Raw genomic sequence first — 17,285 nt, 5'->3', positions numbered from 1 at the left:
TTTGGCTTTCTGATTGCTTCCAGGACTGGACCCTGCAGTAAATGGCAGAGTTCTGAGCTTCTACTGCAGCAGCCAGACATCATGTGGCTTCTGCTGGAGCTGCAACAAAATCTTGAGGCATCACCCATCAGTTGCTTCTTTCTGACTGGGTCCACAAGTTTGCTAATGGTGTTGGCACCATTTCCATGCTGGAAGCATCATGGTCTGCCTTGAAAAGGGATGGTTATATGTTTAATAGATAACATGGTAAAGGATGTGTTGTAACACACCTTGTCACCTCTGTGGGCTGACAGTCTGATGAAGATACCTAAACAGTGGAGCCCTGTATGTACAAGGCTGAGCCGCCCTCGAATATATTATTGTTTTCCTGATCCTGTTTTAAGCAGTTAATGCCTTAGAGCACAGAGTAGCAGCTATCTTAAAGGTTAATCAAACACAACTGAAAGTTCTGCACACTGTGGAAAGTTGGTGCTAGACTTCTCCATGCTCCTTTAACATCTCTCACACAGGTTGACTTGCCAATGCAGCAAGTATTTCACTATGCATGTCAGCAGCTTTCTTCTGCAGACTGTGTCCCCCATCAACGTATTCATCTGAATCCTCTGCACCAGAAGTCATTTGAGACTCACCATCTAGGGAGTTGACACCCACACTAACTTTGCTCCTTGTCTTGACTTCAGGTTGTTGTTGCCCAATGATTCACCCTATACACTCCACCTCATACACTATACACTAAAGTAAATGCAGTGCCAGTATTTAATCTGATGGCAGCAACTGATAGATCAGGTAACAGTGTTAGTCCGTTATCAAAGCCTTCCACCTATTTTCCTCCTCCCACAGCAGCTCTTGAGTGTCTGAAAGAAGAAAAGAATAAGAGTAGGTTGAGAGGAAGAGAGAGGGTGACACAAAGTAAGAGTTAGAAGCTTACATATTCTGAAACTTCTGTGTCAGATAAGGGGATCACAACTTGTGAGGATGTGGATGAGGTAGAAATATATTGTCAACTTCTGTTGTTTTTGGCTCAGCTTGGTGGAGGTGTAAGCAGTGGCTACTTCAATGACATCAGGCACTGTCTCGTCCATTGGGTGAGGACATGAAGCTACACCTTACATCTTCCCATTAGCACCTATTGCCTCCATTTCTGCACCACCTCGCCTTGAAGGTGTATTCACTTGGTGTAATGTATGAGTGATGTTGTTCTCATTGTTAAATAGCTGGTCATGTGTGCAAACTGAAATGTGAGGGCATGGCTTGCAGCATTATTACGTATGTGAGTGCAGGATGAAGCTATGTTAGGTGCAAGTTCTGAATGATGTATTTTTGGGAGTAGTGAGTGATGTGGGTGTGGTGCAATTAATGTTAACGGTGTGTATGGTGGGATATTGCACTTGAAGATGCATTTGCTGACTTTGACCACATGAGTGAAATCATTTTATTGAATATTTTGTGGTACAACATCCAGGCCTTAGCAGTTTGACTTCTTGCAGTGACTTCCATGGCTATCTACTGATCGAGCACATCTCTTCCCCATCCTGACCAAGGCTTTAAGTACAGCATTAGGAAATACTAGAACAGACTGTCTCCCATGTTGTGCTATTATTAAGTATTTTCCAGAGCAGAATTAGTGGTAGACACCTCCATCTGCAGTGCACCCCATTTAAGAGATGCAAGCTAACATTAAGTAATGTCATGTAGCTTTATTTAGAGCTAACCTCTCGCCATTTTAGGCCCACTAAGACATCCAGCTGCTGAACAGTGCAGTTAGTTTGACTGTGTGTGACAATCCTGTTAATCATAGGGAATGATGCTGGTGTGCTGTCTACAATGAAAGAAATGTACTTGGGTCAACCCCACCTTGTGATCCCTCAGCCTGTCTTGAAAGGCTATTGAATTTAGCCCCTTCATTTTATATTGTGCAATGTTATTAACCACCAACAGTAGAAACAGAAACTGGTGGAAATGTATAGAAAGTCAAATCAGGATCTGAAACATAAAGTTGTAGGTGTAATTTCATCTACCTTTCTCTTTCAAATATTGATTGACCTCATGTATATGTCCAAAATTTATTTTACATTCAGCTATACAATACCAACAGTTAGTTACTTGCCTTTTCTTGATATCATTATTACAATTTACATCAGCAATATTTTCAACAATTTTTCAAGGGAGTAGGCATTAGTTTTTTTTTAAGAAGGGTGGAAATATATGAAATGTTTCATACAGAGTATTTAAAATTAAGCATATAAATGGTTGTGTACTTAATATGTTAACAAAGGTAAAACCTTGTTGGACCTCAATTATGTAATAACACCTCACGTGAACACCGATCTATTTTTGACTAATGAATAGCTGAATTTGAGAAGATTGTTGCATTAATTTTGTACGAAATGTCATTACATTTATACATCAGGTTAGGATTTATAAACAACGTTACATTTGATATAATGTGGAATGCTAAATTATTCACTAGAAATGTGAGCATATTATTCAGCAACAAAAATAAATCTGTCACATTTGTGCATTGTAACTGAGGAAACCGACAACTGAACCAATTTGTTCTTTAGCTTTTTTTTTCTTTCATTTGTTTGTGATGTGGGTGTCACAGGCTAGACCAGCATTTATTGCTCATCCCTAATTATCCAGAGGTTAATTAAAGGTCAATGACATTGCTGTGGGGCTACAGTCACCTGAAAGCCAGACCAATGGTAAAGGACATTAGCAGAGCAGATGTGTTTTTCTTCTGTGGGGGCAACAATTGACAATGGTCACATGATTGCTGTTAAGCCAGATTTTTACTGAATTCAAATTTTAACCATCTGCCCTGGTGGGATTTGAATCTATGACTCCTGAACATTAACCCGGAGTTCTGGAATACAAGTCCAATGGCACAGCCACAATGCCATCACCTCTCCTATCCCATTCAACTTGCAATCAATCTGCTTCACCTTGGTTACAGTGCTTGTCTTTTATAGCTTACTTCCTGTCAAATGTCAAGGAACTGCTACTAATTGACATAATTTCAATGTGGAAAAGGTTTCCATTCATAGTTCACTTTCACACTTCAATCAAATATTTCGGAACACCTGATAATGGATTACTTTGAAGTAGAGTAACATAATGTACAGGCTATAAACACAGATATAACACTGTAACAGTATTTAACCAGTATCAAAATGTTCTTTTTTTTTGTTTATCAAGTTAGAAGCAAGTGAGCACACATTTTGTACTGCACAGATCACTTTTTCAGCTGAGTTCATAAAACTGACATTTTTTTATTGCATGTTTTCCTTTGTTAATGGCCTTCATTTACCAATTTTAACAAATGGAATAAAATGTTTTTTTTTGTTTTCCAAGGATGAGTATTATGTAAAATATGTATGCATGTAGTGATAAGCTCCATTTGTTTTATGTTTATTTGCTTGCTCATTCATATGGACCTTCTGAAGGCCAAACTCTGCAGCAATTGGACCTCAAATGCAATATCAAGCAAGCGTACTGTAAAAGTTGCACACTCTTTACAAATCATTTTACATTGGAAAAGCATGATTGTATTTCTCAAGTGAATATAAGTGGAATTGCAAACAAACAGATTATAAAGTAAGTCTCAACAAACCTGGTATAAAAGTATATTTAATGCTTCCTATGCATAGCATTTATTTTTAACATTTATGATATTTGGGTTGCTGGATATTTTTTATCACATTTAATTGTGGCTTGATTGTCAGTTATTCCCTTGGTGTCACATATGCTTGTCATACTTTGAACTCTTTAACTGGGATTTTCTTTTTGTTAGCCAGTCTGCTCCTTTTACTTAAAATAAAAATAGAAAATGAAGGTGAAACTCAACCAGTCTGACAGAACCCGTGGAAAAAGAGAGTTAATGTTTTGTGTCTGTTATAACTCTACTCAAAACATAAGCTCTGTTTCTATCTCCACAGACGCGGTCAGACCTGTTTCCATTCTTCAGCACATATTTTGTTTTTACTTGAGATTTCCAGCATCTGAAGTATTTTGCTTTTTATTTGAGTGCTCTTTTTACTCTGTGACACATTCCCAGCTTTGTCCTGTAGACTCTATCTCCCAGGTTCATTTTCTCCATGACATTTGTGCATGAGTATAGTGTAACTTACAGTCATCATTAGCCCACACTTCCCACTTTCCCATCCCAATAACACGATGTCCTGGGAAAGTTAAAATAAGAACAGAAAGCTTTAAGTCAATTTAAGAAAGAAACGCTGAGAAATTCCTTTCCCATCCTGAAGGCAATCAAACAAGCAAGCTCCTGGAGTTTAATTACAGCTGACATTAACCTCAGATTGTCCATTTTGCTTCTGAATATTACAGATGCTTATCACACATCGGAACTAGCCCACCTCTCTTTTGAATACTTGGACTGAATATGCAGTTATGCAAATGCAGGAAATTTATTCCAAAGATTGACATTTGCACCAGGTTCTTCCTAGCATCTAACCTGATTCTGTGCCTTTGCAACTTAGAGGTATGTTGGGGATGTAGCTTTTATGAATAGTCCAAATATCAAAGTCCATGCTTCTCCAGAGTAAAAGACTTAGAAGGGTCTAGGCCCAAAATGTCAGCCTTCTTGCTCCTCTGATGCTGCTTTGCCTGCTGTGTTCGTCCAGCTCTACACCTTGTTATCTCAGCTCTCTAAATTTACCTGATTACTAATAAATGAGCCGTTCAACTCCCTTGCCTTTGCTCCACAGCTGGGCACAATTTTCCTTTTGTAAGATTCCCTCATGTAAACCTCAATTGACCCCACATCCACCACTGTTTCAGGCACTGAGTTCCAGATCCCAACCACTCGCTGAGTAAGAAAATGTCTCCTTATGCCTCTGTAATGATTGGAACCAGGTAGATCTTATTGTCTATGAGATCCTTGATTGGGGCTGTTAACCTGGATCGGCCAGGGAGCCCCGGCTGACTTATACAAACAGGGGAGTAAAGAGAGTTTGCTAACCTTGGGGACTGACTCTGAGCTGGTTGGCCACAGTCAGTGTACGGTGCGCATGTAAATAAAGGGTGACTTGGTGACAAGATACCAGCCTCTATGAAGTTATTTCAGCCTCCATTGCTGCTTTTCCCAAACTATCTTAAATCTGTTCTGAAGAAGTGTCACTGGACCCGAAACTTTGACTCTGATTTTTTTCTTCATAGATGCTGCCAGACCTGCTGAGGTTTTCCAGCAGCTTATGTTTTTGAGCTTACTTTATCTCCATGAATGCTGCCTGACTGGCTGTGATCTCCAGCTTTTTTTTTGTTTTCAGCTGGTGCTGTTCATTTCTCAGCTTCAGAAACACCTTGAAGTTTCAGCCTTAAGCTTTCCTTTTAACTTTATTTTTATTTTTCTAAGACCATTGTAATAACCAAACGTAGAGTAAGGATGCAGGCGAAGTGCATCCATACTCTAACCAAGGATACAGTTATAAAGAAGTTATCCTTTTCAATCTTTTCCCACTGGTCTATCATACAACTCACATTTTCCTTCCCCCGGTCTCATTAAGTGTCCTTTCTCTCTGAATGCTGCTCTTCACCCAGTCATTGCCTTCTTGAAGGTCAGTGTGCACTCATTGATCTGGCAAACTTCTGACACCAATGAGTAATACACGATTAAAATGACAAGGACAGGAGTAGAAAGAGTTGGCAGTTCTCGACTCTCAAGCTGTGATTGGACACTTGTTTTCCCCTTTCATGACGCTCCCACAGTCTCGGTATTAGCCCCTAAGGCTAACAGAATGCAGAAACCCAGTCCCTAACTGTTCTTAACCCTCAAGCACCACAAACTAAACCATCCATTCTAATGGTTTCCCCTTTTCACTGCTGGGGCATTCCAAACCCCAGGGACCTCTCCCCTCCTCATGTGTCCTCAAACATCACAATGGTTGATGCTTTCTGTGAAATATAAGAAATCTATCTGCCAATGCTATTTTTTTCTGAAAAAAAAACACAAGGCTGTCCTCCCTCTTGGTTTTAAAACAAGTACCTACCTTCAATCTGAAACATTTTACCCATCATTTGATGCTTCTTGCACTAAAACATTTGACTTAAAAAGCCAGTCAAACACAATTACATGAGCTAGCATCTTAAATAAAAACTGAAAGTGCTGGAGAAATTGAGACCTGGCAGCATCAGTGGAGAGAGAAACAAAGTTGATGTTTTGAGTCCAGTGTGATTTGTTGGAACTAGTTTTTTTTTAACTAAATTTCAGATTTCCAGCATCCACAGTAGTTTGTTTAAACCAGCATATTGTTTGAATCATCGCCATCAATGTGTATCATAATTTAGCCAATATCATTCCTGTATAAATCTACCATTTTGACCTTTTTACATAGTCATAGTAGTTGTTAGCTTCCTTCTTTAATACACTTTTTTCTTATTTCATACTAAAGACTTTTAACATTAAGTAACACAAGAATTACATTTCAATTTATAATGTATTTTCTCCATTGTACTTAGTCACTCATGACTTGAGTACCTCAATTGTGCAATTAATGTCTTACAGTTATTCATTCGTTTCACTGATTTTTGAATAACAATCTGCCTCCATTTACGTTGATGATCGATTTTGTACTTCTGTGCAATTATCAATATCTCAGATTCTTTTACATGGTGCTAAATATCTTGTGTGATAGTTCGAAAGATTTTGTGTAATGTTCAAATACTTATTATTGTTCACTTTGCACCAGTGGCAACTGAAGTAAAATTCTAAATTAAAGGCTGTCCAAAACAATGCAAGATGGTTGGTCTTAATTTAGTTCCTTCTTGTATGAACATGTAACAAATCAGATTTTTACCAAAAAAAAACTGATTGTCTGATTAATTGGTCTCTTCCACAGCATTTTTGAATCATAAACAGAGGCCAACGTGCTTGTGTTACTTGGGTAATGCTCTGCCTCTGGGGCCAGAAAGTTCCATGTGACGCAATAAATCTGAACAGTTTGTTTTAAATAACTGTACATAGAAGGAATTCAAATCAATTGAAGAGGGGATAGAATAGGAGCGCCTATCACCATTTCTCCATGTTATCATCTGTCTGTCCATCCTCCCAGCTAACCATGTCTCCCAAATGCAGACCCAAGGATCTCCCCTCCTGCCTGTCAATCGTCCAATCGTCCAATCCCCATTACTCACAACTTGCTGGCTGTATACGGTCATATGTCCAATCAATTTCTAGTATCTCAGTCAATTATAGAATCCTACAGTGCAGAAGCAGGCCATTCAGCCCATCCCAACACTCCAAAGATCAACACACCCAGAGCCACCCCTATCCTATCCCTGAAACCATGCATTTCCCATGGCCAGTCCACCTAGCCTGCACATCCCTGGACATTGGATAATTTAGCATAGCCAATTCACCTAACCTACACACCTTCAGGCTGTGGGAGAAAACCAGGACATGTAGCCAAAACCCATGCAGACACAAGGAGAATGTGCAAACTCCACACAAACAGTCGCCTGAGGGTGGAATTGAACCTGGATTCCCTGGTGCTGTGAAGCTGTAGGGCTAACCACCATGCCACCCAATAATTGGTTGATGTATGAACGCTCACAAACTAGTTCTTTAAAAGGGCATCACACCTGAGCCAAATCCTGCTGTTCATTCATGCATTTAGCAACAGTCACTGAGCAACAATTAGGAGAGGAAATATTGGTGAAAAAAAATTTGCTTTTCTGATCCACAGATGCTCTGGCAATCCTTTGACAGTTAAATATTAAAGCTATCATCAGCTGTCAACATTTTAAATCAATGCCCTTTCAGCAGAACGCTATTGATGAAAGGTTATCTCAACCTAAAATATTTAATCTCTCCACAGATGCTGCCTGACCTGCTCAGTTCTTTTTTTGATCTTTTTCTTCTGAATTCCAACATTTTGTGTTTGATTGAGAGTCTATCTATGGCCTTTTTCAGTTTCGACGAGACTCTGGAAATGAAGGAGACAAAGACAACACATTTTCTTTATTTTCCAGTCTTAATTGGAGCTCCATAATATAGCTTCTCTTACAATTATATTCTCAAACCATAACAATCGAGCAGTCAATCATTGTTTTGAAATATTGAGGACAGTCACTTTCTCTCGTCTCAAACACTTATTTTAATCTTATTTAATAGTTTAACTGAACACAGTTTAATTTCTTTATTTAACAATCATGAATCAGTGGTTTAATTTTAAAAAATGTTAAATCTGTAGGCCACTAAGTAATCCATAGGCCCAAACTAAGGCTCTGGACACAAGAGGTAAGTTCCTACCAATATACCTGATGATACTTGTGTTACTTTTTAGAGTTGACACCACATGACAGAAAGCAAGAGGACTCCAAGCAACACCATACCAGACTAAGATGTATCGATATGTTGCTCTTTAACAGCAAGTTATCAGTTTGTCTTTGACACAAACTTGTGTGAGATTTTCAAGTAAAACCAACCTACACTGCTTACCAATCAATATAAGAATGATTATTCCGGATCAAGGAAAACAACATCTGAATGTGAAGTTTTAATGAGCTGTGATTTTTCTTAAAACACAAACATTAAAAAAAGGTGCAAGCTATTTGGCCCTTCAAACCTGCTCCTCCCTTCGTATATGACCATGGTTGACCATCCAACTGTGTACCCTGTTCCTGCTTTTGTCCCATACCCTAATACTATATCTATTTTCTTCTTGAAAGTGTTCGATACTTTGGCCTCAGCATACTTCTGCTGCAGAAAATTCAACAGGCCCACCACTCTTTGGGTGAAGAAATTTCCCCTCATCTCAGTCTTATTGACTAGCCTATTTCTGGTCCTGAACTTCCTGGTCATAGGGAAGATATTTCCTCAGTTTACCTTGTCCAGTTCCATTAGAATTTTATGGGTTTCTACGAGATTCTCCCTTCTAAACTCAAGTCAATTTCGTCCTAACAAATCCAATCTCTCTTCATTTGTCAGTCCTGCCATCCCTGTTTTGTGAACCTGAACACTACAGGTACAAGCCTGATCTATAGCAGTGCAGAAGTTATATTTACATTGTGACTCCACTTGCAAAAAAAAAAATGAGTACTTCATAAAATTCCTACAATTGGCTCATCTAGTCCACACCAATCCTCTGAAGTGCATCCCACCCAGACCCACCCCCTATCCTGCATACTACAGGGCAGTTTAGCATAACCAATCCACCTAACCTACACATCTTTTGACTGTGGGAGGAAACTGACACAGAAAGGGAGAACATGCAAACAGATAATCACCCAAGGCTGCAATTGAACTTGGGTCCCTGGTGCTGTGCAGCAGCAATGCTAACCACTGTGCCACGTGCTTTGTCAGCTAACTAGATCAGTGTTGTGTGTGGACAGCAGGTCTATTTGTGTTGGGTTATGGAAGCAACAGAGCTGTTGAGCCAATGTTAGTTGCCATTTCCATGCAAAAGGATGAAAGAGTGTGAAACAAAAAAAGCTGGAGCTTCAGCCAAACATAGCACACACCATGACATTTTTAAAGGAATAAATCAAAATGATTTGGATGTGAATATAGGAGTTATGGTTAGTAAGTTTGGAGAAGACACCAAAATTGGTGTTGTAGTGGACAGTGAAGAAGGTTACCTCACAGTACGACTGGACCTTGATCAGATGGGCCAATGGGCTGAACAGTGGCAGATGGAGTTTAGATAAATGTGAAGCGTTACAGTTTGGTAGGGCAAATCAGGGAAGGACTTACACACTTAGTGATAAGATCCTGGGGAGTGTTTCTGAACTAAAAGACCTTGGAGTGCAAGTTCATATTTCCTTAAAAGTGGAATCACAGGTAGACAGCATAGTGAAGAAGGCTTTTGGTACAACTTGCCATTATTGGTCAATTAGGAGCATAGGAGTTGTGAGGTCATGGTGCAGCCGTACAGGACATTGGTTAGGCCAGTTTTGGAATACTGCATTCATTTCTGGTCTCCCTGCTATAGGAAAGACAATGTTAAACTTGAAAGGGTTCAGAAAAGATTTACAAGGATGTTGCCAGGGTTGGAGGGTTTGAGCTATAGGAAGAGGCTGAATGGGCTGGGGCTATTTTCCTTGGAGCATCGTAGGCTGAGGAGTCACCTTATAGATGTGTATAAAATCATGAGGGGCATGGATAAGGTAACTAGTCAAGATCTTTTCCCCAGAGTAGGGGAGTCCAAAACTAGAGGGCATAGGTTTCAGGTGAGAGGGGCAAGATTTAAAAACGACCTAACAGGGAACATTTTCATGCAGAGAATGGTGAATACACGGAATGAGCTGCCAGAGGAGGTGGTGGAGGCTGGTACAATTACAACATTTAAAAGGCATCTGGATGGCTATCTGAATAGGAAGGGTTTAGAGGGATATGGGCCAAACGGGACTAGATTAATTTAGGACATCTGGCTGGCATGGCCGAGTTGGACCAAAGTGTCAGTTTCCATGCTGTACATCTCTATGGCTCTAAGTTCAAGAAGTTTGTTTTTCAACTAATGATTGCAATTTCTGTTTACGCACCAACATTTTATTAATAAATAGAAATATCCTATTAACTTTCAACATGTTGCATTTTGTTTTGACCTAGATATTAAAACTAACTGGTCTCTTGGTTTTAATTTAGGCTGTTGATCTGTTGATCGATGAATCAAGTTTTACAGGGGAATCAGAAGCTTGTAACAAAAGTACTACAACCTTGACAGAATCTGGGGATCTGACTTCTCTTCAAAACATTGCATTCATGGGAACCCTGGTACGATGTGGCAATGGAAAGGTATCTGTTTTAATAAATCACTGTTTTCTCAAGCTAAAATGTACATTTAGACTGAAGAGGAATTAAAAAATCCTGAAATATTGCACTATGCATTAATTTTTAAGTCTGTCACCTGCGCTTGAAATTGCTTTTCCATCTCATTTTCAACTTATAACTTAGCCTGTTGTTATCTTTTCTCTCTTCTAAGAGGCAGTAGGCAAAAAAGCTGCTTTCAAATTATTTCATGATAATAAAACTAATCGGATAATGGAACCAGTCTAATAAATCAAACTCTTTAAAAAACTGTAACTGTATATTGTTTAGCTGCTATGCAGTTATGTCCCTCTTTCAAAGAGCTGTGCTGTATTTCTTTGCTTCAGTAACTAGAAGGTATAATCCTTGGAAACAATGAATTGAACACACATAGTCAGTAGCCAATGTTAGGTCCCTACACTTCTTGGTATAGACTGATATCCTAGATCTTGGTGTACAGGACTGAATTTAATATTTGTAAGGGAGGTGCAATACTTGAACCATTGTGAACTGTAAGGCAGATAGTGTAAAACCTCAAAAAGATGTGGACTGTGTGGTGGAAAGAGTGAAAATGTAGTAGTTAGAATTTAAGTGTAAAGTGATATATTTTGGAAGGAAGAACAATATAAACTAACGGGTGCAATTCTAAAGAGAGTACAGGAGCAGAGGAAACTGTGAACAAATTATTGAAGGTGGCAGGACAGGTTGAAAGCATGATTAATAATGCATATAAGTATCTTAAGCTTTGTTAATAGGAAGATGGAGTGCAAAAGCAAGAAATCTATGTAAATTTCTAAGGGCATCAGCTGGAGTATTGCATCCAGTTCTAACAACATTTAAAAGGCCTGTAGATAGGTATGTGAACAGGAAAGATTTAGAGGAATACGGGCGAAATGAGACTATGTGAGATTGAGATGTCTGTTTGGAGCAGACGAGTTGGACTGAAGGGTCTGTTTCTGTGCTGTGTGATTCTATGATGCTATAACCACACTTTAGAGATGATATGAGAACATTAGAGAAGGTGCAGAAAAGATTCACGGAAGTGATTCTAGGCTTGAGAAACTTCAGTTCTGGAGATAGATTGGATAAATTAGAACTGTTTTCCTTGGAGAAGAGACATTTAAGAGGAGATTTGATAGAAGTTATCAAAACAACAAGAAATCTGAACAAAGTAGGTCATGGATGAGTTGTTCTAATTGGTTGAAGGATTGAGAATGAGGGAGCACAAATTCAAGATAATTGACAATGGCCACATGAGGAAAACTGTTTTCATGCAGCATGTGGTTGGGACCTGGAGCAAGCCCTGCTGAGAGTGTGGTGGAGTCATGTTCAATCACAGTATTCAAAAGGGAGTTGGATAACAGTAGGAAGAATGCACAAAGCTATGGGGTAAAAGCAAGGGAGTGGCATAAGGTGAATTTCTCTTTCAGATAGCCAACACAGACTTGAAGGGCTGAGGAGCCTCCTTTTCTGTAACCATGATGTCGTTGTTGTTGCTGTGAAGCCTCTTTGTTGCTTATGAAATAGCCCCAAGGAATAAGCAAACCTCACACTGATTTGTTCAAGTGGGCAGAACACACCCTGTCTGCCTGAATTATACTACATCGGAAATCAACTTCTGCATGAGCAAATCTGTTGTAACATTTTAGATTGAAATTTGTGTTTCAAAACATGGGAATGTTATATTATGTAATAGTTTAGTATGCTGCTATTACTGTAGTGCATCTCCATTGCTAACTCTCTTTTTTAAAGTATGTGAGTATTGCACCAAACATGAAAGTAGATAAAGAAGCAAACTACTTCCACTTTTATAACTGCCACAGAAATAAATCTGCACATAACGTATTGTAAGTGGATAAGTGAGTAGCCTTGACTAAGGGGAGGCAGTGATGCAGTGGTAATGTCACTGGACAAGGAATCCAGCAACTCCTAGGCTAATGTTTTGTGGATGTGCATTTGAACCCCGGATGGTGAATTAACGTTCAATAGAAATCTGGAACTTTTTTAAAAAGGTAGCCTAATGATAACTGTTGTCAATTGTATCCCATCTGGTTCACTAAGTCATTTCAAGAAGGAAATCTAATGTTGTTACCTGGTCTGGCCTATTTGTGACTCCAGATCTACAGCAATATATCTGACTCTGAACTGTTCTCAGGGTCATTGGTAATGGGTAATAAATTCTTGCCTAGCCAGTGATGCACACATCCTGCGATGGATTCAAAAGCATTTCAGGAAACCCGTTAGTTGCATCATTTTTATTTCCCCTACAAGTTTATAGTTTATCAGTTTTCTTCTTGTTTCTTCCAAACTTCTGCTATTTTTTCTCATGGCTGTATTTGATGCCAGCATAACTGCAGGGACTGTACTCACTACAAATGCATGCACAGATGCTGCTTGACCTGCTGTGTCCATCCAGCCCTGCACCTTGTTGTCACAGTACCTGTGACCTTCCTGGCAACAGCATCGGAAGTAGCTGCTTGCATCAAAGAACATTTCAGCTGAGCCACGTGTGGTTCAGAGAACAGCTTGTTTAGAGCTGAATCTTCCTCATGTAACATGATCAATGGTAAGAAATTTGGGACAATACAGAGATAATGAAAACATCAGAATGCTACGTTGAAAAGCGTTTTATTTCCCCACAAGCCTCAAACGATGGCTTCAGAATCTTGTCATTGAGTGACGACCACATTATGTCCAGGCATTGGCATCGCATTAAAGCCCCAAATATCTTAATCTATATGCCACTTCCAATTCTCGTCCCCAACTGAGAAGATAGATGATGCAAATTCCTAACGTGTGAGTAATTGTCTCAAGTCAACAGTTTCTTCACCAGAATGTGCCCACAGGGTCCACGGCTACCATCCTCCTTGAGCTTGCGTCCATGTAAATTGGTATTGTCAAACTACCTGTCTCACCCACACCAGCATGAGTGCTCTTAGGCCAACTCACACATCACTTCAGCTCTTCAACGTTACTTTGGTGCTGAGGGACATCCAGAATTTGCATGTTTCAGCTCGGTGACTTTGTGTGCAGGATAGTCGTGAATCTCATGTATCTGCACTGGATGCATTTTATTGTTCTTGACTTGTGTTCTTAGCACTCACTCATTTTGTGCTCACTAGAATGCTGCCAGACTGTATACTTCGCTTGCTTTCTTAGTGGGCACTCATTGACTCATGCACTGATATATAGGCTGCTGGCTCCTATGTGAGCCACATTGCTTTCTTAGCACAGAGAGCCTTCAGTGCTCAGTAACAGCACTGCATTGCATTGCAGAGGCAGTGGCAGGCAGTTTGTGTCATTACAGAGCACTGCACAGTCAAATGAATGGATATGTTCGGGGCTCCATGTGATCCAGTGATTGGGCCATGGTCCATTCTGTAGATCAAATGCAACTGGTTGGGACATCACAGGTACGTCAATCGAGCTGCTGTGGAGACATCAGTCAGAGGGCTGGTCAGTCCAAGCTGTCCTTCCAAGTCAGTCCAGGAGGAAGGATACAGTCAGAACCTGGGGGTTTGGTCCCTTATGGTTGGGGGCTTATCAGTCCTTGGACTCCTGTGGAAAACAGGCACAACAAGTTTAGGGATAGGCTTCATTGTACTGGAGTTATTGAGGGAATGCTGACAGTCATAGGGGGTCAATTGTAAATGGTACTATGGGACCACTTTGTGAACAGGAAGGTACTGGGAGCTCTGGAGGGGCTACTGAAACAACTCATGGTAACTCTGACCTCTGTGGAAGGAAGGTATAGGGCCAACAAGGGCATGAGAATTTCCATTGTCGTGGATTCCGGGGTAACGTAGGAACATTGTTGGCTTTATAAAGGGGCTGAAATGAAACAGGGTGAGGGGAATAATCACAGGGACCACAGGGACAGCGGCATAAAGGATGGGGAGAGTTTGTGTGTCATAGGCAGAGCCTGCAACTCACTCACTAAAACTAAGTTGGAATCTTTCCATTGGCAGATCAAAGCAATAACACAAAATTACTAATGCCATGTACAAAGTGGATGGAGCAAGTGATTTTATCTTCCTTTCGGGTGGAATTGTAAGATGTTTGGAATTGTAGGCTCTGCTAAGTGAAATTCCAGTAACTATGTCTCCAGTATTTCAGTAATGTGATTCATTTGGCTTCAATTTGTACGCCATTCACTGTCCAAGAATGTACATTCAGAGTTAATAATCAATCAATCATTAACATTGCATGTGCATACTAATTGCCTCCTTGTCATGTCAGCTAAGAAAATGGAATCAGATTTAGGCACTTAAAAGTGACACGTAAAGTTTTGTTTTCATAAACACATTCCACAGCTGTCACTGGAAAAGAATGCTTGCCATGCTTGCACACTAACTGTAAACATGTACAGTAATGACAATGGTCTGTGGTATGAAACAGTCCATTTTTTGATGGTGAAGAGAACCATCATAGTGGCCTGGGGCTGAGCAGTACATTGTCTCTGAAAGTACCCTGATTACCAGAGACCTGAGGTGTTTATCCTTCGACCAGCTACAGAGACATGTTTTATGATGTATTCACCAGACTGTGCTCCTGAGTTTAATACAGGAAAAAAGGGAAAATCTCTAAGCTGGTGAAGGGTCCCCATGAAAGTCCTGTTAGTGCATCCTCTGAGTGTTCAGTGGCTTCCTCCTCAGAGGTAGAGGTGGTGCTGAGGGCTTCTGATGCTGACCTCTTCCTAATAGAGGTTCATTGGGTAATATACCTGCCTGCATAAGAGAAAAGAAGGAATTAGATGTGTAAGATGGATAAAAGCTTGTGCAGATTAAGTATTGGTTTTAATGGCATAGCAGCAGCACACATGAAACTGAATGGATTGAGTGTCCATTGAGGTCTCTCTGTTCCTGCAGAAGTGGTTATCCTCTTCTCCGCCTAGGCTGAGTATCTTCTCCTCATTCAGAATGAGAGACCTGATATCTGCCACCTTGCAGCCCCCATATGGGCCAATTCTTCCTGTACTAAGATAAAGAAAGGGTTTGAGGGCAGTGGAAGTAGATGGAAAAGTGGTCAGTAGTGATACAGGAGCAGGATAGGGGGGTGAGTTCGTAGGATCATAGAAGCCCCACAGTGTAGAAGTAGGCAATTCAGCCCATTGAGTCTACACCAACCCTCTGAAGAGCATCCCAACCAGATCTGTCCCCCTAGCCTATCCCTGTAACCCCGCATTTCCGATGGCTAACCCATCTAGCCTACACTATGTTGGATACTATGGACAATTTAGCATGCTAATGCACTTCTGCTGCACATCTTTGTACACAAAAGAAACCCACGTAGACATAGGGAGAATGTGCAGACTGTTGTCTGAGGGTGGAATTGAACCTAGGTCCCTGGCGCTGTGAGGAAACAGTGCTGACCACCGAGCCACCAAGTTGTCCCCAGTAAGTGAGTAGGAATCACAGAAGGCAGGGAGGGTTATTACTTTGGAAGGATGAAATGAATATTATAATCCTAGCCATTGGTAATACTGGACAAGTCAAATCCCAGAGTGAAAACTGGCTTGATTGATCATAAGTTTAATTTTTGCAGTTGGTTTTCTTGGCGGTTAGTCACTGAAAATAAATTCAAATGGGGCTGCCAGTGTTCTTTAAGAAAAGATCACAAGTTTATAACACACAAAAAAGTTTTTGTATGTATATATATATATGACAATTTAGAAAGATTATAACATAAACAACAAAACAAAATTTCAATGTATTTCTGAGCAATCTCCTTTACAGGTGCTCAATCCCAATGAAGTGTCACTCTTAACTCTTTAATTTCTTTTTTAACTACCTCTCTTGAAGTGTGAATCAGAGATAGTAGGAACTGCAGATGCTGGAGAATCTGAGACAACAAGGTGCAGGGCTGGATGAACACAGCAGGCCAAGCAGCATCATAGGAGCAGAGAGGCTGACGTTTCGGGCCTAGACCCTTCATCAGAAAAGGGGGAGTGGAAGGGGGTTTTGAAATAAATAGGGAGAGAGTGGGAGGCGGATAGAAGAGGGATAGAGGAGAGGATAGGTGGAGAGGAAACAAACAGGTCGAAGAGGCGGGGATGGAGCCAGTAAAGGTGAGTGTAGGTAGGGAGTTAGGAAGGGGATAGGTCAGTCCAGGGAGGACGGACAGGTCAAGGGGGCGGGATGAGGTTGGTCGGTAGGAGATGGAAGTGCGGCTTGAGGTGGGAGGAGGGGATAGGTGGGAGGAAGAACAGGTTAGGGAGGCAGGGACGAGCTGGACTGGTTTTGGGATGCGGTGGGGGGAGGGGAGATTTTGAAACTACTCCCTTGTCCGCTCCACACTCCCCTCCAGCTCCACCACACCCGGCACTTTTCCCTGCAACCGCAGGAAGTGCTACACCTGCCCCCATACCTCCTCCCTCACCCCCATCCCAGGCCCCAAGAAGACTTTCCACATCAAGCAGATGTTCACCTGCACATCTGCCAATGAGGTATACTGCATCCGCTGTACCCGGTGTGGCTTCCTCTACATCGGGGAAACCAAGCGGAGGCTCGGGGACCGCTTTGCA

The 17,285-nt window shown here is 40.8% G+C and overlaps 2 protein-coding genes across 2 annotated transcripts in view; both read left to right on the top strand.

Annotated features, from left to right (window-relative positions):
* wfdc1 (WAP four-disulfide core domain 1) overlaps positions 1-6,735 on the top strand; it is a 52,417-nt gene extending 45,682 nt beyond the window's left edge. The window contains exon 7 of the mRNA XM_048605770.1: positions 3,447-6,735. The gene's annotated coding sequence lies outside the window, so the exon portion shown is untranslated. The remainder of the gene's footprint in view (positions 1-3,446) is intronic.
* A 1,633-nt stretch (positions 6,736-8,368) lies between these two features.
* The window catches only part of LOC109926973 (calcium-transporting ATPase type 2C member 2), a 61,609-nt gene continuing 52,692 nt past the window's right edge, over positions 8,369-17,285 (top strand). Inside the window, exons 1-2 of the mRNA XM_048605960.1 lie at positions 8,369-8,395; positions 10,601-10,750. Coding sequence (XP_048461917.1) covers positions 8,369-8,395; positions 10,601-10,750 — 177 coding nt within the window. The remainder of the gene's footprint in view (positions 8,396-10,600; positions 10,751-17,285) is intronic.

The sequence above is a fragment of the Rhincodon typus genome, chromosome 15 (assembly GCF_021869965.1).
Source record: "Rhincodon typus isolate 14 chromosome 15, sRhiTyp1.1, whole genome shotgun sequence".
Classification (NCBI taxonomy): Eukaryota; Metazoa; Chordata; class Chondrichthyes; order Orectolobiformes; family Rhincodontidae; genus Rhincodon; species Rhincodon typus.
The sequence above is the reverse complement of the archived record's forward strand: the minus strand, read 5'-3'. Positions and strand labels throughout refer to the sequence as shown.